Source organism: Ptiloglossa arizonensis, chromosome 10 (genome assembly GCF_051014685.1).
Source record: "Ptiloglossa arizonensis isolate GNS036 chromosome 10, iyPtiAriz1_principal, whole genome shotgun sequence".
Lineage (NCBI taxonomy): Eukaryota > Metazoa > Arthropoda > Insecta > Hymenoptera > Colletidae > Ptiloglossa > Ptiloglossa arizonensis.
The window spans coordinates 9,897,773-9,921,154 of NC_135057.1; the positions used below are offsets into that span (position 1 = coordinate 9,897,773).

General features: G+C 49.2%; 2 protein-coding genes across 6 annotated transcripts in view; one reads left to right on the forward strand and one right to left on the reverse strand.

The window, feature by feature from the left end:
- The window catches only part of Cmpy (crimpy), a 246,343-nt gene extending 245,399 nt beyond the window's left edge, over positions 1–944 (forward strand). For all 5 annotated transcript variants that reach the window (XM_076321548.1, XM_076321547.1, XM_076321546.1 and 2 more), the window contains one exon: positions 88–944. In XM_076321548.1, the coding sequence (XP_076177663.1) occupies positions 88–333 (246 nt within the window). In that variant the 3' untranslated portion in view covers positions 334–944. The remainder of the gene's footprint in view (positions 1–87) is intronic.
- A 6,839-nt stretch (positions 945–7,783) lies between these two features.
- Positions 7,784–15,814, reverse strand: Six4 (homeobox protein six4). Its single transcript, XM_076321957.1, has 4 exons — positions 15,468–15,814; positions 14,191–14,652; positions 8,405–8,730; positions 7,784–7,962 (listed from the first exon to the last, which is right to left on the reverse strand). Exons 1-4 carry the CDS (start codon positions 15,806–15,808, stop codon positions 7,784–7,786), a joined length of 1,308 nt encoding a protein of 435 aa, XP_076178072.1. The 5' UTR covers positions 15,809–15,814.
- Between the last annotated feature and the right edge of the window lie 7,568 nt (positions 15,815–23,382).

Consider the following 23,382-nt stretch of genomic DNA (forward strand, 5'->3'; position numbering starts at 1 on the left):
GTCGCCTCTGTTGCCAACTCGAATCATTCTTTCGCGAAATAACCAACCGACCTGAGACACCACCAACGTATTCGTTCTGTTCCGTAGCCTCTGAAGGAGAACGAGACGGGCAGCCACCAAGGTAGCAGAAGCTGGGGCACGGTCCCGATCACGTTGATCGTCATACTGGCGATCGTTTGTCTGGTGTTGATCGTCGACATAGTTCGCAGCCGATTCCGTGGCAGACTTTCACCATCGGAGGCATCCTTCTCGTCGTATCCGCCGCAGTACTACAAATACGTGCCGGCTTACGACACCCCGATGCATCGAAACGAGAAAATCGTACCCCTGTAAAAGACTGTAAAAAAGAGATCCAATTCCGAGCGAATACGAAAAGTCCTGGAACGCGTCCGGTCCACCTGTCGTGTACCGTTGACAAACGGAAAAAAGGAAAATGATGAAGAGATAAAAAAAAAAGTCGAGAGAGAAAAGAGCAAAGAAAAAAGAAAAAACACACACACAAACGGATCGAGCGAGCGAAGAGACCGGACGGGGAGAGGAGATACAGAGAATTGCAACGTTCGTCGTCTCCCCCCTCCTTTCTCGCGGATACGAAAGAGAGAAAAAAAACAAAAATGAAAAAAAAAACACTAAGAACAGTCCGGGCGAAACGCGCGCTACCTGAGCGCTGGTACTCCGAACCCTAGGAGCGTTTCACGTCGGCTGAAAATTACCATGCGTAGCTTCAGTATTATTTGTAAGTAGCGGACGGTGTTGCGATTAAAAGGGAGAACGCGGATACGAGGAGAGAAAGTACGAAGCTCGTGACACGGCTGCCGAAACCTATCTTCAAGTCCCCTTAACTTAATACAATATCCTGTTGTAACCTGTAAATTATAATATAAAAGCTAGTGTAATTTACCGTGGAATGGTAACAAATGAATATACTAATGGTAATGCTGGTAGATCCTAACTTAATCGAGAAAACCGTAGAAAGAAAAAAAGAGAGAGAGAGAGAGAGAGAAAAAGAGAGAGAAAAAAAGAAAGAGACCAGGTGTGCGTCTCGATAGTAGTACGTATTAGTTCCCTCGATCTCTGGACCATCGTTGTTGTTTCGCGTTCGTGGCGACGACGCTTCCGCCATCTGCGTGCGTTACGGGGAACCTCGTATCGTTTCGTCCCGAACGACGATAATCGAGAACCGTTTTCTTCGCGGTGACCGCGCGCACTTGGTTCGCGAACGACGAAAGAGGAGGTTAGTAAAACGATCGATAAACGATATCGATCGATCCAAGCGGGCAATACGAGTGCTCCCAGCGCTCGAGTTTCGCGGTACGTGCAAACGATGGCACTCGAGTGCGCGTCGAGCTGCATCGGCCGAACCGCGTGCGACTTTCAGCCGACTTAGGGAGAAAGAATAATGATATCGATCACCACGGTCCGAGACGATACTTTGTTCCCGAAGCGGAGCGTCGTTAATCACGGCATTGCTTCGCGGGAAGCCCTAGTTACAGAGTACGTTCGTTCTTACGCTCCACCACGGGAGACCTTTTGTTTCGCGGCGGATTAAATCGAAGCGTGTTGATTCGTCATCGAGGACCAACCGGTACGTAAACGAAAAGAGATGAGAAACGTTTCGCCCGTGCCTCGCACGTAAGAACAGCGTTGGTAGATTTAATATTCTAGGTTAGCATCCGATAACTGTGTTACTAGACTGTTCCTATGTTTCGCTTTCCTTTAACGCGAATAGTGTATTCCTCGCTGTACCTAGCGACCTCGAGTACGGCGCGCCATATTTATACTTCGAACGGAAGCCGACCGTGTATTGTCGCGAATGGAAATTCACGCGCAGAGTTCAAATCGATTCGTCGAGTTTCACCCCGATCGAATACTTTGGCGATTCGAATCTCCCGCGAATATACGATTCGAGTACTTTTACGGTACCGCGTGGACTAGTAAATTCTTTCAGTTCGTCTTTCGTCTCTAAACTTTCTTCTCGTAAATCAACCCTATATTAATTATCCCCTGTCGTGTTCCCCGATTCGAGCAGCTCCGGTTTAATTTCTCCGATTTTTCTTACTCAACGAGTAATTGGAGCTCCAATGTTCAAAGTTCCTTTCCAATGTTTCAATACCGGTAAAATATTCGAAGCCAAAGTAACTCGAACAGCCTTCAGTTTCGTTTCGTTAAAGATCCGTCACAAGACGAACGAGGCGAACACACAGTGAGGTAAATTGAACCGTTTTCGATCGTCGACGCCTTATTTCTCGCTCACGTGTTTCCGTTTAACGCGCGGTGTATCGTTTCTTTCGGTTTCGGGCTACTACTTCGACGAAGACGAGAACCGAGAAGCGGTTTATCTCTAATTGATCGGAGACGGATCGACGCGTGAGAACTTTTATACGATTTTTATACGGTGCTGATTTCGAAGCGGAAACGAAAGTTCTATATTTTTCTACGGTTCGACGAGGTGTGGTTTTAATTTATTTTCAAGCGCGTTTCATCTAGGGCGTCGAGTTTGCTTTCCAAATTCCGAGCACACGGTCTTACACGAACGCGGGGACCCACGAACGAACGATAAATCCAACAATCGAGCGTTCAACCGTCCCGGATCCTCTCCGATCTCGATCTAGTACCATTTTCGATGTGTAACGTTCAATTTCTCTCGGCGCGCGCTTGTAAATACGCGCGAATCTGCTCGTATGGTCGAACAGCACTCGCTATCAGCGTAACGAATGAAATCACGGTCGAACTTGGTTGCAACGAGCGATCGAGGGATCGGAATCGACGAGCATTATGAATTACACCTCGACGATGTCGAATCGTTGTAAACCTTAAAAAGAGGGAACGGAAAAAACGTAAATAAAAAACGATTAGATCGCATTTATCTACACATTGCTTAAATTTGCGCGTACAAATCCAGAGTACACTTGACGACGTACGGAGAAGGAAATTGTTCTTTTTTAATCCTGGAACGGAGAAGATTAATTGCACAATGGAAACTCGAGTTACAGAAATACAAACAACGATCTAGGCGACTCCTGATCGCCTATCCGAGCAACAAAATTCAACCGGTAACCATTGCTCGACAATACAGTTATTGTAAAACAAATACGTACGTCTTTTCTTCTAGAATCGCGAACCAATCGATGTTCGATGATTTTTTTAAGTTTCTCGAAAAATTTCAACCGTGGACTATTTCGTCTCGCGACTTTACGCTTCCGATCGCGATCAGTCCGCTTCGAGGCTCGTCACGACCAAGTTCCACTGTACAGTTTCATCGCGGGTAGCGTCGCGCGTTCCACGTGATCGTTCGTTTGCACCGCGCTTGTTTTTTAGCCTCGATATCGCGATGTATCGTCCAGCAGCGATAGCCCGACACTGTAATATAGTTAACGAAACGAGAAAAGGGATGAGGGCGAGCGAAGGGGCGAAGAGACCCTGGAAACAAAGGGCTACGGAAGAAATGTGCGAGACGAGCGGCGGAAGAAGAAAAAGAAAAAGAAAATGAAAAAAAAAAAAATATGAAATTATCGATGCGAGAATAGAAGAAAAAGAGACAGCGGATAAACACGCGCACCGACACTCTTCGTTGCAGTCTCGTTTTCTCGGAATCGTGTGCGCGTGCGCGCGAGAAAATAAAAAAAAAAAAACAAAAATACAAACGGATACTTCGCGCAGACAAAAACACACACACACACACGCGCAAATACACACGTAGACACGTGCACACACGTACAAGCGTCGTTGCAACGACGAAAATTCCCAACCGATCCTGTCACACTGAAACGTTCACTATACATATCCGTGCAAATCTAGTTAGACACCCGCGCGCGCACGTAGAGACTCGTCTTATCGTTCCTCCTCTCCTAAATTAACGCATACATATATATTTTTTCAATGTGACACTCTCGTCTTACTGTAATAACGTCTTATATAACCTATCGTCTCTATCGTCTAGTAATACTTAAAAGAAACGAAGAAGAAGAAGAAAGAAGAAAAAAGAGAAGAAGAATAAGAAGAAGAGGATAAAGTTACTCGCGTACGCGCGATCACCCACGCGCGTGCGTACCTAATACAGTGAGAAAACGACGATCGCGTCGATCAATTGCAAAAAAAAAAAAAGCCTGTATTTCGTACGTGTACATGTACCTTGAAGACAATATGCATCGACGACAGGACCGTTGATATCGTTTACTCGACTCTTGTTTACCGTGAGCGATGATCACGTGAGCGCGAACGAACGAGGAGAAGAGATTTCGAGCGAAATCGGGGGGCGAATATGGCGGTTCGTTCGACGTGGACTTGAAACCGGGTTAAGAATACGAATGATTTTTTTTTTTTCTATCGGTAAAGCGAGAGCCGGTTCAGCGCGAAAAGTAATCGGATTTTCGCTACCGGCGAAAGAGAGGAGAGAGATAAAAAAAGAGAGAAGGAAAGAAAGAAAGAAAGAACAGTTCGGTAGGCGACTTTGTCGTCTCTGTTCTCGAGAAGCGAGCCAATCGACGCGGGCGAGCGATCGATGCGTCACCGTCGTAGGAGCTTGATTAAAAGAAATCCACTCTTCTTGTCGGTGTCCTGGACAAAAAACCGGGACGAGTCTAGGTTCGAGTTGGGTCTTGTTATCGACGACGAGGATCGATAACGACCACCGAACGCGGCACCGGATCGCCTAGATTGAAGTTTCGCTTCATCGGCGATGATTCGTCGAGATCGTTCGCACGCTCTCGTGAAACGTCACGGGAACGTCGTAAGGGTGTTGTTAATCGTTCACGCGCGGAACGAAATAATCGAGAAAATAATTTTCCTCGAACTTCTCGCGTAGAGAAACGAGCGAAATTCGTACGAAACGATTGCACTCGGAGTGGAAACGCGAAAGGACGAAGCGCGCAGCGTAACACGAGGATCGCGGAGATTTCGAGTGTCGACTGGAGGTATCGCGGTAAGAAGATCGAAGGTCCGAACGATTATCGAAACGCGGCGATAAACAGGCGCGCGCGATGACTACGCGAGTGTCGCGTGTCACTCTCGTGCTTGTACGCTCTTTGTACAGTTTCACCGTAACAAAATCATATCAGTGTAACCTAGACTTATTTAATATGTGCGAACACGTATGCATATTAAAATCGTGCGTCATGTTTAAAAGATAGCTCTTGTATGTTAAATAAAACGAGACTAAATAAAATTGTTGATATGTGATATTGTATACGGGAGGTACAGCTGGCTGGCGAACAATTCAATCCTTGACCATACGAGCGTCGATCGTTTGGATCGTTCAACGATCGGACCGGTTTTTCAGTTTTCAATATTATTCAATTTTCTTCTTTTAAACGTGTAACGAGTGGTGAGAGTAGATCAACGTGGAGCATTTTATTCGCGATGTTTGTTCGAACGAATAGTTAAACTTTGATTCGTCCGTTGTAAATGTTCGCATTTTATATCCAATTTGAATTTTTATTCGACGGGTAATGGATAGAAAGATATTTTTATCTAGATGAAAACATTTCACTATCTCGATGCCTCGATTCGCACGGTGAATCCTCCAAGTACTGAAAGACAAACGTGTACGTGGTAAAACAGAACCGTTATCGCCAGATGATGATACCGAAAACGCAATGTTGTAGATAACTGGACGTTTTTCATCATCGATTGGTAAGCGATGCAGAGAGAGTAGAATAATCTACCTTATCCCATCCTACTTTGTCGATGTAAAGTGAAACACGATTGCAACGCTACTAGCGAAAAAAATTGAAACTAAATACGACGAGAATTATCGGTATCGAATGTATACGCAAATAAATCGTAAGATACGTGAAACTTGGAATATATTCCTAAACGTTTAACAATATTTCGCGTTGCGAAAACTGTTTCAGGTTCCGTTCATTGTTACGGCAAACTGCTAATCGAGAATTACGAATGTTTACGCTTATTACCTTTACACACTTTGAGGCTTCTGGACATAATTCCTTGAACGACTGTAAGAGGTCACCACTGAACCACTGATGTATACAACGACGGTATTTCGAATCGCGTAACGTCTATTCTCGCAAGGTGAACCGAACGATCTCGTCGCGCAACATCAACTGACGCAACACGAAAGGACCACAGCTCTACGTTGTACCTCGTTTGTGTTCGTTTCACGAATCGAAGAGACACGAGCAAGAGATTCGTGTAAAATCGATGGATTTGCAGCGCGTCGACAACGTCGTTAGGTTAAACTCGTTTCATCGGAACGTTATGCACGGGAACCATTTGGCGCGGTGAGTTTGCGAGAATATTTTTTATAATTTTTTAAATCTAAAACTAGGTAGATAGATAGCTCATCTTCTGGTGTGCGTGCTAAACACAAGTAGTAGGTCCAAGCGGTATTTATTCGTCAGGGCCTAGTTTGAAATTCGATGTAGATCCAGAGTATGCAATTTGGCTTTGTCTTTGGTTCACGAAGTATCTATTAACGTGTACATTTACACGAAATGTAAATTAACATTGCAAATAAGAACCCATTGCGACAAACGATAGATTGAATTAGCGGTGCAAATGAGATTCGATCGATGCTCGAATCGATATTGCGAGTCATACATATGAATCGGTCAGTTTCGAAAATAACGTTACGATTGCAGACCGTATTGCATATCCGAGGCTTGCGATAGGGGGCGCGAGAGAGGAGTAACCCGTTGTCGATAATTTAGGCAACAAGAACCTAATACTCTGCGCCCGATATCGTTGTGTCTCGTTAATCAATTATTCAAACGATCGCGAGACGTACACGCTCTCGAAGAGCGAAAATTCCCTCAAACCGAACACGATAGATCGACGCAAGGAAAGACGGAACGTAATTCACGCATCCATGTTTTATTTACTATACATTTAAACGCGCATCGCATAATTTTACAATTAGTGTCTGTGAAAGCGGTATATCGTTTACGAGAGATCCTTCGTTTCTTCTCAGGACGCGTAACACTAGATCTAACCGTCCAAAATGCACACTTAGAATGCACGATTCTGCAGTCAAAAATATATTTTACACTTAGAAACAAACACCGTCCTTTCGTCTTGTATATACACCTTCGACGAGCATCGCGGTACATACGATACGTCGAAAATCGTCCCTTTTCCGTTCGAAAGTATACCCTTGCGCTTACTCGGCCAATTCGAGGTTAGAGTCTCCCCGTTGGTATCGCGTTCACGTTCGGACACCGACCGAGGCGCTATCTTCGGGCGTGTTTCGAAGTCTCGTTCACTGTGTTCGTTCCACGAGGTTTCCTCCGACTCGGTGTCGCGATATCGATTTACATCTTTCACGGAACGTTTTGTGCGATCGTTACGAACGCTTAGGACCGAGGGAGAGCAGCTGAACCGTGGCCCGCCATTACACCATTGCGAAGGGTGCGCGAGCAAAACCAGTTTCTCGTTCGGAGCTCCTCCCAGAACTTTTACGAACGTGCTCGCCCTTCCATTGGCGAGACGCGGCACAACAATGGTTCTCACGAAAACCACCGTGACGATGGTGGTCGATCGGTCGCGTTACGAATCGCTTCTAGCAAGAAAACGAATACGAATCGTCGAGAATTCCTCGCGAAATTTACCCTCGATTGAAATCGTCTCCGAGCGGAGATATCGGTACGCGTTACGGGTTTACTCGTTAAGCCGTTAGGGGCGTGGTCGGCCGATCGTCGAGACGCAACGCTGTTTCGAAATAGGAGACGTCGAGTCAGGCGAACGCGTGTACTCGCGCGAAAACGTCGTCGCTTTGGCCGTGTTGCTGGTTCGCGTCGTCGCTCCGATCGGTCTCGTAATCCGTCGGTCACATCGAGTGCTGCGGAGGCGGTAGCATGATCTCGTATCCGGCGGGCATGCTCTGCTGGTGATGGTGATGATGATGGTGAGCGGTGGACATCATCTGATGATGCGTCTGCTGGTAGTACTGGTGGTGCATGCTCGAGTGGCTCGAGTAGTAGACGGGGTTTTGTTCCGCGTCTTTGCCTGGAAGAAATAACAATAATGGTGAAAGATTCTCGTTACAACTTGGAGAACGAATTAACGGAACAAAGTAACCGCGAATTCGATAGACTTCGATGTAAAACAACTGGATAGGAAACTTTAACCAGAAGCGCTCGATTAACAAACGTCTCCTTTACATACAATCGATTCTAATACTCCAAATACCGACGTCGCGTTACCGTTGGATATCGATCGGTTTGATCGTTCCGCCGACAGAGGTCCGTACTTGGTTAATTCGTAACGCTATCTCGTTGGTACTCGGAACGAACGAAAACTCGTACGCGTTGATATCGTTGCATCGTTTACTCGGACGATCGAGTTGGCCCGATTTTAATTCCCCAAAGCTCGTAATTCGAACGGATGGTATCGTCGTCGATGTTTTCGCGCTACGATGTTCTTTCCAATGAAATATGCGTGGACTTACCGGTCTCGTAGACTCCGCGACCGTAGCAGAGCGCCTTGACGTCGTTCATGGGGCTGAGGCCTCCGTTATGGGGATGGGTGGTGTGCACGGTGGACGGTGTGACCGGCGCCGCGTATCCGTGGTGATGGGGAGCCATAGGGCTCATACCCATCGGGCTGCACGGGTTCATGCCCACCGGTGACATGCCCATCGTCGACAACGGCGACATCGCGAGGTTCGGGCTGTCCGAGTCGATGCTCTGCAACGACTGGATGCTACCCCCGTTGCTCACGGAGTTGCTGATCGCGTTGCTCGTGCCGCTCTGGCAATTCAGCGGCAACATGTCCCTGAAAACGAGCAAAACGAACCGTGCTCAACTATTGAGAATTTTTAACAACGATGCTAAACGTTTTATGACACACCGTGTCGAAAGAAAAATATAGGCAGCGGTGTGTCAAGCGTTGGTATCAATCTTAGGAATATTCTATAGGTACGATGAATCCAAGAGTTGGGTTTAGATACAGTGAACGATTTGTCAAAGGAAAGTAACGCAAGACTAATTATATATATATGTAGAGGAAAATATATATGTATAGGAAAATATGCCTATTCCTCTGATATAATAATATATTTCCTCTGGATTACAGATGGAAATATAGGGTCTGCGCTAGGTCACGACGCGTACAAAAGGAAAAGACAAACCCGATTTACCAAAACAGTCGCTCACTCGATCGAAACTTCGCGCGATTCGCTCGCGCAAAACTCGTCCCTACGTATATTTTACAAATAATTATAGTATCGACTCATTCGAAACGGTAATCGAACTCGTCGTTTCGTCGAACGTACGAGTGTACTTTCGAGAGTACTGTATCTCGAGTACTGTACCCCTCTGTTCTTCCCGTAAGGGTTAGGTCCGGTTTACCGGTGAAAAACCGAGTCGATGGTAAAAAACTTTCAACGAACGATCCAATCAGCGAGCGAAAGAGTTGCACGCATTCGCGTCGGTTTCGAACGAGTTACAAAATGTCGGACGTCCGCCGCGTAGATCGAGGGGTTGAGTTAGTTCGGGTGACGACGTCTCCCTGACAGCCGTGTGTACAGGGCAGCGCACGTGGTTGCGGCCGAGAATCGTGTCGCGGAGAAAAATTGCCCAAGACCGGTCGTAAATCTCCGTCCATCGGCCAGTCGAGGGAAAAGTCGGAAAGTTTCCGACCGTGGAGCACATGCGTTTCTTCATTGTCTTACCGAGGAACCCCGAAAAGGAGGAGAAGAAGAAAAAAAAAAAAGAAAAAACCGATGACCCTTGGAACGAGCCGTGGACGATCAAGGGGTCACCTACACGCGTGTACACACGTGCACGCACGACCGTTCCGAGAAAGTTTCTCGTCGTAGGAAGCCCGACGGAGGGAAAAAGGTCGAGCGGGAGAGGCCACCTTATTCACGCATTGTTCACTCCCCGATGGAAACAAACGCTTCGGTCGTTTGCACGCGCGCCACTCTTTCTTTCTCTCTTTCCTTTTTATCGGCCGGTAGGTTTCTTTCGCGTACGTGTTCGCGACACGCACGTGCGTCCACGGTGGTCCATGTGCGACGGCACAGCTCCGCCCCTGACCGTACTTCGTACGCGTTCCTGCGACTCCAACCTCCCCTCCGACCTTCTTTCGCAACCGTGGACCCGTGCATTTTTATGGGCCGTGCTTCAAGGTCTGAATCACCGAGACGCATGCCCCCACCGACCGAACCTCGCGCGAGAAACTTCACCGCGAACGCGTGATCGTTCGGAGGACGATCGTCGCGAAGGAATCGTCTTCCACGAGGAACTTCGATCTAGTTATCGTAGACGAAGACCTAGGTGTCGTGCGTGCGTTTCGAGGTGTGGATCTCGAGAAAATTTCCTCGCTAGCCGAGGACATCGACTCGAGAAAAGTCACTCGAAAATATCACTCGAAAAAATGACTCGTCTTTCACGAGGATGTACAACCTAGTTACCGTAGGTAGAGATATAAGCGGTTTTATGGTCACGTGCTTCGAGGTTTGGACGACGAATGGCCTCTCGAAGAAACTTCCTTGCAAACTGAGGGCTATCTAAAAAATCACTCATCCTCCGCGACGAAGTTTGAACTGTGAAGTCATCCTAGAGACCTGAACGTTTTTACAGTCACGCGTTTCGAGGTTTGGACTTTGAGTATCTTCTCGAGGAGACTTGTTTGCCTCTAGACTTTCCAGAGACCTGAACGCTTTTACAATCACGCGTTTCGAGGTTCGAACTTTGAATACCTCCTCGAGGAAACTTCTTCGCAAACCGTGGACCATCGTCTCGAAAGAAGCACGCATCCTCCATGGAGAAGTTCGAGCTCTGCAACCACTGTAGAGATCGGAGCGCTTTTACAATCACGCGCTTCGAGGTTCGAACTTTGAATACCTCCTCGAGGAAGGTTCCTCGCGAACCGTGGGCGATCGACTCGAGAAAAGTCACGCATCCTCCGCGAGGAATCGTTAACGAGGAAGCACGATGCACGTAACCAGTACCGTAGGTAGACGGTGCGCGTTGCCAGAGCGGGACGCGCGTCGAGATAAATCGAGGCAGCGGCAGAGGGCCGGTCGTGGCCTTTATGTAGTAAACTATTGGTAGTGCGAACAGCTCAATGGTGAAACGAGAGACGTAACCAAAGCTGCGTCATAAAACGGTAATGGGGCGTCGCGTTTCCTTTTCCTAGAGCCTTTGCCGGGGGAGGACGTTAAGGGCGGGAAGAGGGAGGAAGCTGGAACGAAGCTCCCTTCGTCGTCGAGGAAAGAACTTTTCGTTTCGTGGGCGTTCCGTCGACGCGCAGGCACTTGGAAATCCTCGAGGTACGCGATTTCGGGCGTCGCGACGTCTACCTCGCGCGCGACCCATCGATCGCGATGACTCCTCGATCGAAAATTTCATCTCGAGGAGAAATTCCCGCGCCATTCGTACGATTAGCCCGTCGCCTCGGAGGTCCAAAGCTCGACCATAACCGAGCCACGTCGTAGCCATAACAACGCTACGCTCGCACACGCGGCCACGCTCTTTCTTTCCGCACGCATACGCACGCACCGCCTACGCGACGAAGAAGATTTACGCTCGCGAAAATTTTCCCTGCCGAAACGACGCAACGACACTCGCTCGATTTTTATACGCGATGACCGATCATTTCCGTGCACGATCGAATCGCGAGGCATTCGATTCTTCGTCGAAAAGTATGCTGTCGATACGCTGCAGCATAAAAGTATGCTGCTTCGTCGAGAGAAGAAATTGAAACGTATAGAGTGAATAAATACTTCGTGTATTTTCCTCGTGTATTAAGTTTATCCTCCTCGACTTCTCTTTGGCAAGTTAACGCTCTCTCCTCGATCGAATCGCAAAACGTATCGCGCGTACGAAAATTTAAATATTAACCAATCCCGTGTACAATGGTACGGTTGAAAAGGCAGAGACTCGGGACGAGAGGCGCAAATTCCCTTCGCGGCAGCAGTAAACATAAATTACGACCTCGTCGCCACGGTAGCAGGCTACCACCGTCTTTGACGAGAAATATTCGACCGCCGACCTAACGAGAACTTTCGGAGAAAACGTTCCGTATCGACTACACCGAAGAACAATGTTCGATGATCTCGAACATCCCGCGAGTTAGAAACATAATTCCATGAACATCGAAAGAAACGATAATTCACGTGGAAGAAAATATTTTCGAAATATTTCACGAGCTATTTCGCGGTAAATTACAATTTCTCCGATTATCATCGTCTACAGCTATCGTAATATGCAACCGGGTTGAACGACATCGAAGTTTGTCTCGTACGATTACGGTGGTGTCTCGAGGTACGACTCGTGGAATAAATGCGTCCACGATCCGTATTAGCCCTTTGGCTACCAATTAGAAAGGCTAAGTCGAAACGACGGGTGGTAATCTTATCGAAATTCGAGGGCGATGTTGTATCAATAAACGGCTGAACACGCGTTCGGCATTATCTAAGCGCGCATCCGTCCTCGTTGTTCCTAAGCGTTCATATCGGCGCGCTGTACGCGTATCTGCGAAGGGTTTACAAATAACCGCGTGGAGTAATCGCGAATGCGTAACGGGTTCTAAACTTACGCGCGGCGCGCGAGATTACGCGCTTCTCAATTTCGATCATCGCGGAGGGCGCCGACGGACTAGTTGGAATTTCGATAAGCTCGACCAACCGACGACCTTTCCCGAAGAAACATCGTGCCACGATCCTTGGAAAGTGCGACCGAGCCAATAACGCCTATTGCTGCGCACACTTTCGTCGACGTAACTCGAGTTAGACGCCTTGTAAATTGCAATTTTACCCCGAAGTTATCGCATCGGTGAACGACTCGAGGCTTACCTCGAAAATAACAACGACGATAATACACCGAGCGTGAAATTTCAACACAGGATTCGACAAGCGTCGCGACATCGTTTCTATCAACGTACCGATCGTCGATCAAATAAACCGGGTAAGCGTGCGTAAGTGTACACAAAATTTGTTCACTCGAATCACCGAGGAACGTACGGCTCACCGAATGCAAATTAACGCGGGAGGATGCACACGCAACGATGCAAGAGAAACGGAGCTAAACGATCTCGAAGGGGGTGTAGAGATTCATCGAGACGAAGAGTCGGGGGCAATGTGTAATACGATCGATTATCTCGAGAAGGAAAAGCAAATCAACCGAGGTGTTTCCAGATTACTAGTTGGGCATTTTTCCGGGTAGATAACGTCGCAAGGTATCGCGACGTAACGACGAACAGATACATTCAATTTTCTCGTCATTTTGTATCGGTACCGGAGAGGATCTTTGAGTAATTTGCAATGGAAAGATAACTCGGCTCTGTAGGTAAACACGAGATACCCGTGTAATCGCGTTACCAAGAGTTATCATCGCGCGAGTTTCGTTGGATTTTCTCCGGGGAAATTCGATCCCGTTGTAGGTCGAGCGATTTTCGAGCGGGGTTTCCGAGCGAAAAAAACAATCGTCCCCGATGATGTCGGCCGCCGCGGCTCGTAGAGAATGATTTACCGTCTCCGAAGTGGCCGCTCTCGTAAAAGGACGCACGGTCCGATACACATGTCGAAACACTTGTTGCTCGGTGGAAAAGTCGTGACCCCCCGTTGACACACGTGCCCTCCATGCACGAAACTACGCCACGGGACGCTTCGTACCCCAGAGCGGAACCATCCGCGTGGAGTTTTCTGCGCGAGAGCCACGTTCGAGCGCGTTGACACTTCGACGACCGCGCTTTTCGCGCGGGTGACTTCCGCTCGACTTCGGGGCACCGCCACACGTACGTTTTTATTTTAAAAAGAAAAGAAACAACCGCTGAAATCCTAAAATTCCTCGACGACCTCTCGATTTTTTCGATGTCGATTCGAGTTCTTGTTCATCGAGATATTTTCGAATATATACATTCGGTACGTAACTACCGAATCACTGTCGTCGATATTCGTGTAATTCCTCGATTACGGTTGTAAATTCCAAGTAGAGAATCTCTTTGGCTAGTTCTACTTGAAAAGTATTCTAGAATCGTAAATTCGAATTGGAGTTTTTACCAGGAGGAGTGAAAACTCTATCGATGAATTGTGTTTCGGAGTACAACGAGACACGTATCGGAAAATATAAGAGAAGCGTCGATACGAGATCCAAACCTACCCGAAGACGACGTAATTCGAGCGAACGTGGAAACGGTACCCGTAGGAGTAAAATGGCGCGAGCGGTGACCGATATCGCGCGTAAGTGTTCCAATCCTCGAATACATAGAATTGTGGAATCGACTTACGTTCTCGTCTGCGGTGTTCGGTCCCTCTGACGTCTGTTCTTGAACCAATTGGACACCTGGGTGAGCGTAAGACCCGTCTTCTTGGCGAGGTTCTTCTTGTCGTCGGGCGTCGGGTACCTGTTCCTCATGTAGCACTCCTTCAACGCTGTCCTCGATCGTTCCTTGAAGCAATAGACGGTCTCCTCGCCGTCCCAGATCGTCTTGGGCAGTGGATACTTCTTCCTCAACCGATATTTGTCCACCGCGCCCAATGGACGACCGCGGATCTTCTCGGCCTCGCGGTAGTGGGACTTGAACCACATCTGTTGGAGATCCGAGTGTCGACGAGGCGAGAACGGATGACTCTCCAGGATCGAGTAAAGCTCGTGATAAGCGCCACGATGGAAAGCTACCGCGGCTCTGGCCATCATGACGCTCTCGCCGCCTCGGAGCAGCTCACCGGGTTGCAGGGACCAGAGAAACCTGATCGAAACCGTTGTCTTTAGATCAGGGTGACACCGTGGCTGCGCTTTGACAGAGAATATAGCTACGAAAAGCGAAGAGAGTCTCGGCTCGACGGTACGAGGATCGAACCTTTCGGAATAGCTGTTTCCACGCTTGTGTCAGGATCAGCGTGGATGCAGTTCTCCCGCGAACGAATAGTACGAGATTCTGATTATTACTTTAGCTTTGTATTCGAACCGAGGAATTCTTATTCGAGTGGGAAATAAATTCAATAGAGAACTCTGAAGTGTGGTGATTGGAAAGTTACTAATGCAAATCGGTGTTATCGGACACGGTAGATATAGATATAGTGAATTTAGAGTCCCTGCTAGCGTGTCACATAACTTGTGGCATGGACAACTAAAAAGCTTGGCAAGTCTGTGGAAGCATAACGTTTCGACTCTTTTAGCGGTGACTTCGCGATACATCGATACGGATAGACGTTTCTAAATCGCGCCTAACCGATGCAAATTAACCGCGTTGCTCGCGAAGGGAGTCTCTTGTATCTAGTCAGAAGGGTAAACCGATGAAACGATCTCTGTACAGACCCGATCCTCTGTTTCTTCACCGTGAACGATAGAAGAAGTTAGTCGGGTACCTACCCGATGGAACATCGGTGTTTACACCGAAAGTATCGAACCACGAACCTACCTCGATCGATCCGTGCTCGGTTCGACGATTTTTGCAAAGTTTTCCACCGAGAAACACCCTCTGTACACCCGTGGATACGTGAATGATCCCGGTTCGAAAGCTCGTAGGTACACCGGACTCTGGACGAAACAAAGGGAGCTTACCTCGTAAGCTTCTCGATATCCTGACTCTGCGATAACGCCTCGCACATGCAAGATATCTGCTCGGGCGTAAAGTTACTGGTCTTGTTGCCCAGAGAGAGACCCCCGATGTTCCCGATGTTCGTGGACGCGTTGCTCGAGCTGCAAGTGGTCAACTCCTGTGGGTACTGAGGGCTCCCGTTCGACGTGGGCGTTAGATTTTGCGGATGAGAATGATGGCTCAGTGACAATCCGGGCATCGATGAGCTGTTGTACTGTCCGGCCGGTGCGTTCCGATGCACGGTTCCCATCTGGCTGTTGCATTCGCTGTTCGGCGATGACAATTGATCCGAACAGTCGGACATCCTCGTTCGATTCGCCGTTACTCGCGAGTACGTCACGTGATCAGTCCAGATCGAGACCGTTTTTCATTTCTGTTGGTCCTCGAACGACAACGAATCCCTCCGAACGGGATCCCGATCGGCTCTATACGTGGGTCCGTCGGACGATGCGCGTGTCTACCGCCCCCCAGGAAACTGGCAGAGTCGGTTGTAGTGCCAGGTCGGCCGTCGCGTTATCGATCAGGTGAATAAAAACGATTCTACGCGTACCACGGCGCGAGTGCGTGTCTACGGATCGGCCGGATGAATAACTCGTGACGAAAGTAAGCATCCGCTGCTCGAACGATCGACGCCACTCGATGGTTGTTTGATCGGCCGCGTTTCATTCATGTCCCCGCCAGACGAGTTTCCATTCATAAATCCTCGCCGGATACCGAGGTGTATCGCGCGTAACTCCCAGGAAACCGATAACCCGGCCGACCGATCCGATAACCAGATCTCCGCGCGATCACCTGGAGAAACCTTTCGCTACGATATCCACCACTCGAACTGTACACTATCCGTCGAACGGTTATTTTTCCTCGGTTTAACCAACGTTGCTCAGCAGGTACACTTCGACGAGATATCCTCCCTCCCGTCGTCCGACACCGTGCACCGTGGACGAGATCCACCGAGTGGATCCCTATGGACGTAGATCCGACTCGATCCGTTCCGCGACGAACGCGTCGGTGGAAAAAAAAAAATATGTCGCGATGGAAGCGCGGTAACGCGGTCGAGCTGCCACTGGTGGGTTCGAACGACTATGGTAGTGGTGCCACTGTCGATTATTTCGCACCGATGCCGATGTCGACGCCGATGTCGTCGACAGAGGACGAGGTCGGCGGTGCCGGTGGTGGTGGTGGTGGTGGTGGTGGTGGTGGTGGTGGTATTCTCTCTTCCTCTTCTCTTCGGCCTCTTTTTTTTTTTCGTCTCGCGCTCGCTCGCGCGGAAGAGGAGTGGAGCGCGGCGCGGTCCGAGGCGCTCCGTTCCCCCGATTGGTCGACCGGGAGCGCGCGAGCTCGTCCCATTGGCCCGCCATGGGGGCGGCGCAAGCTTCTACCCCCGGCGTAAGCCACCCCATTCGGTGTCCACGGTTCGCGGCTTCCTCTCGCCGTTGGATCCTCACCTGCCGACGTCCTCGACGAATTCGAGAGACGATTACTCGAATCTCCCTGGTACACCCGCCCCCCTCGGCCCCCCGGTCGCGCGGTCGATTATTTCGCGACTTTATCCCGGGGGAAGAACGATTCCCCGTCACCGGGCAAACCTCGTCCCGAAATTTATTTATTTCGATCGCGAGCCTCGAATCTGCGGCTCGTCGAACTTGAATCCGGGTACTATTGCATAGAAGTCGGTCGTCGCGTTCATTTTCGAAGGAAGTCCTCCGGGTGGTTCGCTGTTTTGGGAAGTATCGTTTTCGCGTTTGAGAATTTCGAAAATTTTCAAAAGTTTCGCGACAGGAGAACTCTTTGTCAGTAAAGAGATTGTAAATCCTCGGGAGCTTCTTTCGTCTAAAACGCAAATTATCGACGTGGATGCGTGTGTTCGAACGAATTCAGGCCGCGAGGTTCAGTCGACGTCCAAGAATATAAGAGGTGACCAATAAACACCGGAAACGGAACGCGTCAACGTTACCCTACACCGTGTTGTGATTCTAAGCGGTGCTATCGCGCCTCGCGTTCGACTAATTTCATAACAACCGACAACAATTCCCCACCTTGTTCTCTGCCTCTTTATCTCGAGTTTTATTCGCGACGCTTCTTTCTCGTTTCGTTGGAAACCTGCCACGGTTGCTTCGACTCGACGACGCGTTCTTTTCTAAACGAATTTAGAACGGTACGAAAGCTTCATCGATGTACCGTATTGTCAACACGAACAGTCGACGAACCCTCGGATAAAGATCGTCGACTTATTCGCGACGCGATTGCTCGGTCGGTCTCGGTGATCCTTTTCAAAATTAGTTCAGAGTGGAAGGAAAGCTCGATCAATTTCCTGCTATTGTCGATCGAGACGGTCACGGTTGAAAAAGCCTGGTTAACGAGTACTCGAAGCGTCGCGCAGGCTGCCAGGACGTCGTTGTCCGTCGGCAGGAAGTCGAGGCTGCCGTCGATGAAAATAGCGCGATGTCTGTCGGACCACCGGGACTTTACGTAGATCAATGAGCGCCGATGTTCCGACAGACGAACGAACATGTCTTTTAACGGTCACGAAAATCTCGATGCCAGCCACGCCTCGCCAATCCTTTGAATCCGCTCCGCCTTTTCCGACTAATTGCCCTCGGTGAATCGCTCGACGTTGTTCCACCGTGACGGGACGCGTCGCGGCGCGAGACTTTGACAAATCTCACCCTCGGCTACGCGTACGAACGACGCACCAAGGAGGTGTGCCAATGTCCCATCGACGATCTCCATTGGACACCTCTTGGACGAAAACGAAATCGGTAGACGCGATTTCCGCGTTGGAACTCGGTCATTGGCACGGCACTGGCGTTCTTTCCGCGCGAAATACGCGTCGTGTCGTGGTTGTTCTCTTTCGACGATGTCGAAGGAATTTCAATCACCTCGTCGCCAATTTGGAAACTCCCCCATTGTTCTTTCTTGTCGTTGTATCCTCTCAATACACGAGAACTCGTGTGTAAAAGGACATCTCGATGTACGAGAACTCGTATAGAAGGACAACTCGATATACGGGAACTCGTACGGAGAAACATCTGGATATACTAGAACTCGTACAGAGGAACATCTCGATGTACGAGAGTTCATATAGATGAACATCTCGATGTACGAGAAATTTTATAGAGAACCCTTACAGAGGAACACCTCGATAGACGAGAATACGGACAACTTGTAAACGAAAATTACGATAGATATTCTTTCGTACTGTACCAACTATCGTTCTTTCAACGCTAAATCCGTGTTTCTCGCGGAAAGAACATCGAACCAGGTGTACGGCTGATCGCTGAGTCGTCGAGAGGAAGATGGCGGCGCGACCGCTGCGGCTGTTACCTCAACTCGTTGGATATCTATTTTCTTCGAAATTAATATCCGTTATCGAATAAAAAATCTGTGGACGAGACACCGATACGTAATTGGTTAAGTTACCCGCTTCGAGAATCGAGATCGTAGGGAGGAGAAGGAAGATTTCTATGCGAGTCTCAGGGCGCGTTATCGAATCACCGAGGCATACAAGGTGTCCGTGTTAAACACGAGGTTAAGTGCCAGTAGACGCAATATTCGACGTCTGTATCCGACGAAATCAACGAATAGACTTGTCGATCGTAAAGGATTGATATTCCAGTAGCGATTTTCAACGTTACAGATATTTCATAATCGTCGTACCTTGGAGTGTGTCAAATATACAGAGTTATATGCAAGGTGCGAAGGTTGCGTTAGCGTATCCGAAATTTTTGAGAAGACAAAAGTTTTTTTTTTCTTTTTGGCCACATGGAATCGTTGCTCGGGTTTTCGAGGCACTCGTTTCGGGTGGAGAGCTCGTGTTCCGAGAAACGGATTCGTCGCGCACGACACAATGGTGTGCGCCTTAGTGCACGCAACCCGGAAGTAGAGACACGTCGGTCCGGAAAGAGTACACCTCGAAGAGCGATTACGATGGAAACTTTCGTAACAGAAACTCACCCGTTGCTGAAAATCTGCGTTCACCTCGATGGAGATTAAAACAAACAAAAAGGAAGAACTCCGAATGGAAATGGAATTGTCCAAAGTTCCCTAGACTAGTGCTCGCAAACGAAGCCCCACAGTGCTATTCCGGCAACAATTTCTCGCTGTTCCGCGAATGTTAAAATCGAACAACTCTGTCGAGCGATTCTCGAGTAACACAGGCTCGAATAAAATCCATTCCCCGATCGAGCGAGTAGTCCACCTGCAAAACGGTACCGGGTTCCGACAACCGACTTTCGGTTTTTCGTTCCAATTTCGGGAAAATCTCGTAGCCGGGGCGATTTATCGGGCAAAGTTCGTCGCGCGTACCGCTTTACGAGCCTCGAGAGGGACGAAACACGCGCCGGGGTGGGGGAGTGTTAAAATTGTACGGGACCGGAGGCGTCGCTAGGGGTCGAAGGGTGTATTTCGCGAGCGAGGGAAATTGTTCTAATTTCGCGGGGCTTCTAGACAGAACGATGACACCGGTAGAAGCAAGACCCGATGATAGAGGGGCGGCACCGCGCTTTGCGATGGCGTCTCCTTCGATTTGGTGTCGTATTTCCAGCGAGCCGCCATTTTCCCCGCTTCCTATCTGTCTCTCTCCTTTCCCTCTTCCACCTACACCCACCCTTTCGCGCTCTCTCGCGCGACTCCTGCAGGATAGGGACGCGCTTACTTATCAAAACGATCTCGGGACTCCGAGAGTCGACCGCTCTCTCCGTTCTCGTCGTCGTCTTCTTCTTCGTCTTCTTCTTCTTCCCCCGTGTTCTTTTCACCCTCGTCCTTCCTCCCTCTTCTCTCTTCGCGCTATTCCAGTTTCCTTTAAAGGATCACCGAGAAAATCGTTGCCCATTAAAAATCGTTTACTCTCGCTGTGCGTGGTTTACTCCAGTCGCGATTATTCTCCTCTTCCGACCAACATCGAAGATCATCGCGGGGTCCGTATTTTAATCGGCGATCGAAATCTCTGTTCCACCGGAGATTTAAAATCCGAGTAACTAGGTAAAACTACCGAGTAAATTAGCCAGGCGACGCACGAGCGGATTTATTCTTTCTTTCATCTGTTCTCGCGAGATCTCCGTACTGGTCAATTGTATTATATATTCTTAATCCATGAACCACAAAGTTTCCCGTTCTCTACGGTACTTCGTTAACCGGCGATCGAAGAATCCTCCGATCGAGGAACCCGCGACACACGAACGCGTTCAGAGAACCGACGAAACTCGGTCGAGTCTCGAGAGGAGGAATAATCGTTGCACGATGAACAACAAAAGCTTCTCATCGTTGGTCAGAATCCAGCCGTTTGTACCTGGACGAACGAAGGTATTCCAAGCATCGGGCGCGCATTAGGTGGTGGGTGCGGAGAGACCGAAGCTAGCCTGGGAGTGGGCTCGGAGGGGGTAGGAGGGACGCGACAGAGCGAAGCAAAGCGGAACAGAGCGGAACAGAGCGGAGCACCGGCAACAACACCGGCACACCGGCGTCGTATTTCGTTGTACTGCGTTTAATTGCATTCCAAAATGGCTCTGTGCAAAATCGACCCGACGATCCCGCCGCCCGTGCTCGTTCAGCCCCTTGAACCTCCACAGCAAACGGGGTCTCGGCATCTTCACCCGGCGTGTAAATCCAGACGAATTAAACCTGGCCCGCCTCTCGCAGATTTCAACGCGGCGTCGTCTCTCTGTCGCGTGCTGCTCGCAGCTCGTTTCGCGCGCTGTTCAAGCAGCTACGGTTTCAACCCGAAGCGACCGGGACAAAGGGCACACAGACAGACGAACAGAGAGAGAGAGCGAGAGAGAGGATTGTAACGAAGCATTCGCGAGATGACACCTCGGAGAAATGATTTTTCCGCGAGGAAGATCGTCCGTTGGCAACGTAACTGCATTTACCGCCTAGATGCACGGACAGGTGTGCAACTGACTTCGCTCGCAGCGTTCCGTACCGCGAGTAGTAATTTCCATCGATATTCGATCCTTACGATGCTGCGCGCCTAATAATTGCGTGTACGGCGTGTACAGGTATACTGAATTGGTCACTACGAGTACCGTGAACGTGTTTACGCGAGCACGAACAGTGCCGTGAACAGTATTCCGTGCGTACGCGACGCATTCGTCGATGGTAGCATCGAAAGGGTCGAGATACTTCTTGTTGGCGTGCGCGAGAACTACCCCGAACTTCTCCACCGGTGCTTCGCGATCCCGGTTAATTGGTTCCCTCGCTAAGTGACACTTTAACCAAGTCCAGAGTGAGAGAGAACCACTTCGGTTGACCTGCTGTAAGCTACACCGGTCGAGAAGATTGGTGAGAGTCGTTCAACGTTGAACGTAAGTCGGAGAAAGGTTTTTCCTCGTTCGTGAGAGCTTTTTGGGAAACGTTCGCGCGAGCGATGTACAGCGAACGTCGTTCGAGGGTCGAACGAATTTCTATTCGATCGGCCGCGATGTCGGGCCCGCCGATCGAATCGAACGACGGGAACGGTCAGGTGCATCTCGTATTTCCGTGTAAACGGTGTCGGTATGCTCGCGCTGTATGCATCGCTTATATCTATAAAATTCATATCGAGGAACAATAAGGGAGGTGCGTTCGGCTCGCGGGGATCGAAAGGACTGTCGTGTTGGTGGCCGTCATCGGACACCTCCCAGACGAGATAGCGGCTATCTTCGTGCTCGCGCGTATATAACGCATACGCGCGACGGATAGAATCCGTTGACAATCGGTTCGGTTTATTTTTAGAAGCTGACATTCTTGGTGTACACAGGTGAGCGACGTTCGACGTCTCGGATTGCCTGGACGGCTCCCCGAATCTTCGTCGCCTTTCTAACCTCGTTCTATCGACCCTTTGACCACCGTGGATGCATCGTCTCTTTGAAACTGAACTATCGTTTACGAAAGACGCGTACACTTAACAATCGTAAGTACTCGTCGAGACTCGAAAACATTGATAACTCGTCGAACGACGCGAAGAAATCTTCGATACTTTACATCGCGGGGAAAGTAGATAACAAGGAAAAGAATATCAAGGGCTCGCGCTCCCTTTTCTTATACGAAGTGAAATTGACGGTCGTTATATTTATCTGTATACCCTTTACACCACGTTGCTGGTAGAAATTGAAACGAGAACCCCTGATAAACCAATTCCCGCTTTCGAGCGACGATCGTTGCCCTCTGTTAGAGATGAAGATCGCTACCTACCCCGCTTTCGACGCGATTGTTGCGCAATTACCGTCGAAAGAGTATCGACGCGATTGTTGCGCAATTACCGTTAAAAGAGTATCGACGAACGCGAAACAAACGAAAGACGAAGCACGTACAGAGACGAGGTGCAGGTAGAATTGCCGTTATTAAAAGCTAACCTCGATCTCGAAGTATACCGCGCGTCACCCGTGATCGTTATCGAGTCGCAGGAGATTCGATAGAGCGGTCGAACGAGGTTGTTCCCGTGGACGGACGATCTCAACGGCACAAAAAGGACAAAACGCAAGATTCGCTGGATCCCCTCGCGACAATGAGATCGCGTTGGCGGGAGGATTAGGCGACGTAATCCGTCGGTTATTTCCCCATTAACGGGGCCAGCCGTGAGATCGGTACGGGAGATTCTGGGCGCTGGAAAACGCGAACAGGCGTGAACACAGGTAGCCAGGTCGGGACCTTCGACGGAGGGACCTCCCTAATGCCCGAAAATATGCTCTTTATGTGTCACTGGCCACTTTATGCCATGGTTCCGTGTCAGTGGGCCCGCGCGTAGATCCGAGACCGTGATTGGTCAATCATTCCGGTCCCGCCATGCATGGAGGTATTTGAAACTGTGAGTCTCCGAGACTCGAACTCTTGTTCGTTAGTTCGCACCTGTTACCGATTCGTGAAACCCATGAAAATCGACTACTGTGTAGTTCTTGCATC

Coding starts and splice junctions, on each gene's coding strand:
- Six4 (XM_076321957.1), bottom strand. CDS start 15,808: ATGTCCGACTGTTCGGATCAATTGTCATCGCCGAACAGCGAATGCAAC. Junction 14,653..15,467: donor GATATCGAGAAGCTTACGAG/GTAAGCTCCCTT, acceptor GGTTTCGATCAG/GTTTCTCTGGTCCCTGCAAC. Junction 8,731..14,190: donor CGAACACCGCAGACGAGAAC/GTAAGTCGATTC, acceptor GCTCGTTTTCAG/GGACATGTTGCCGCTGAATT.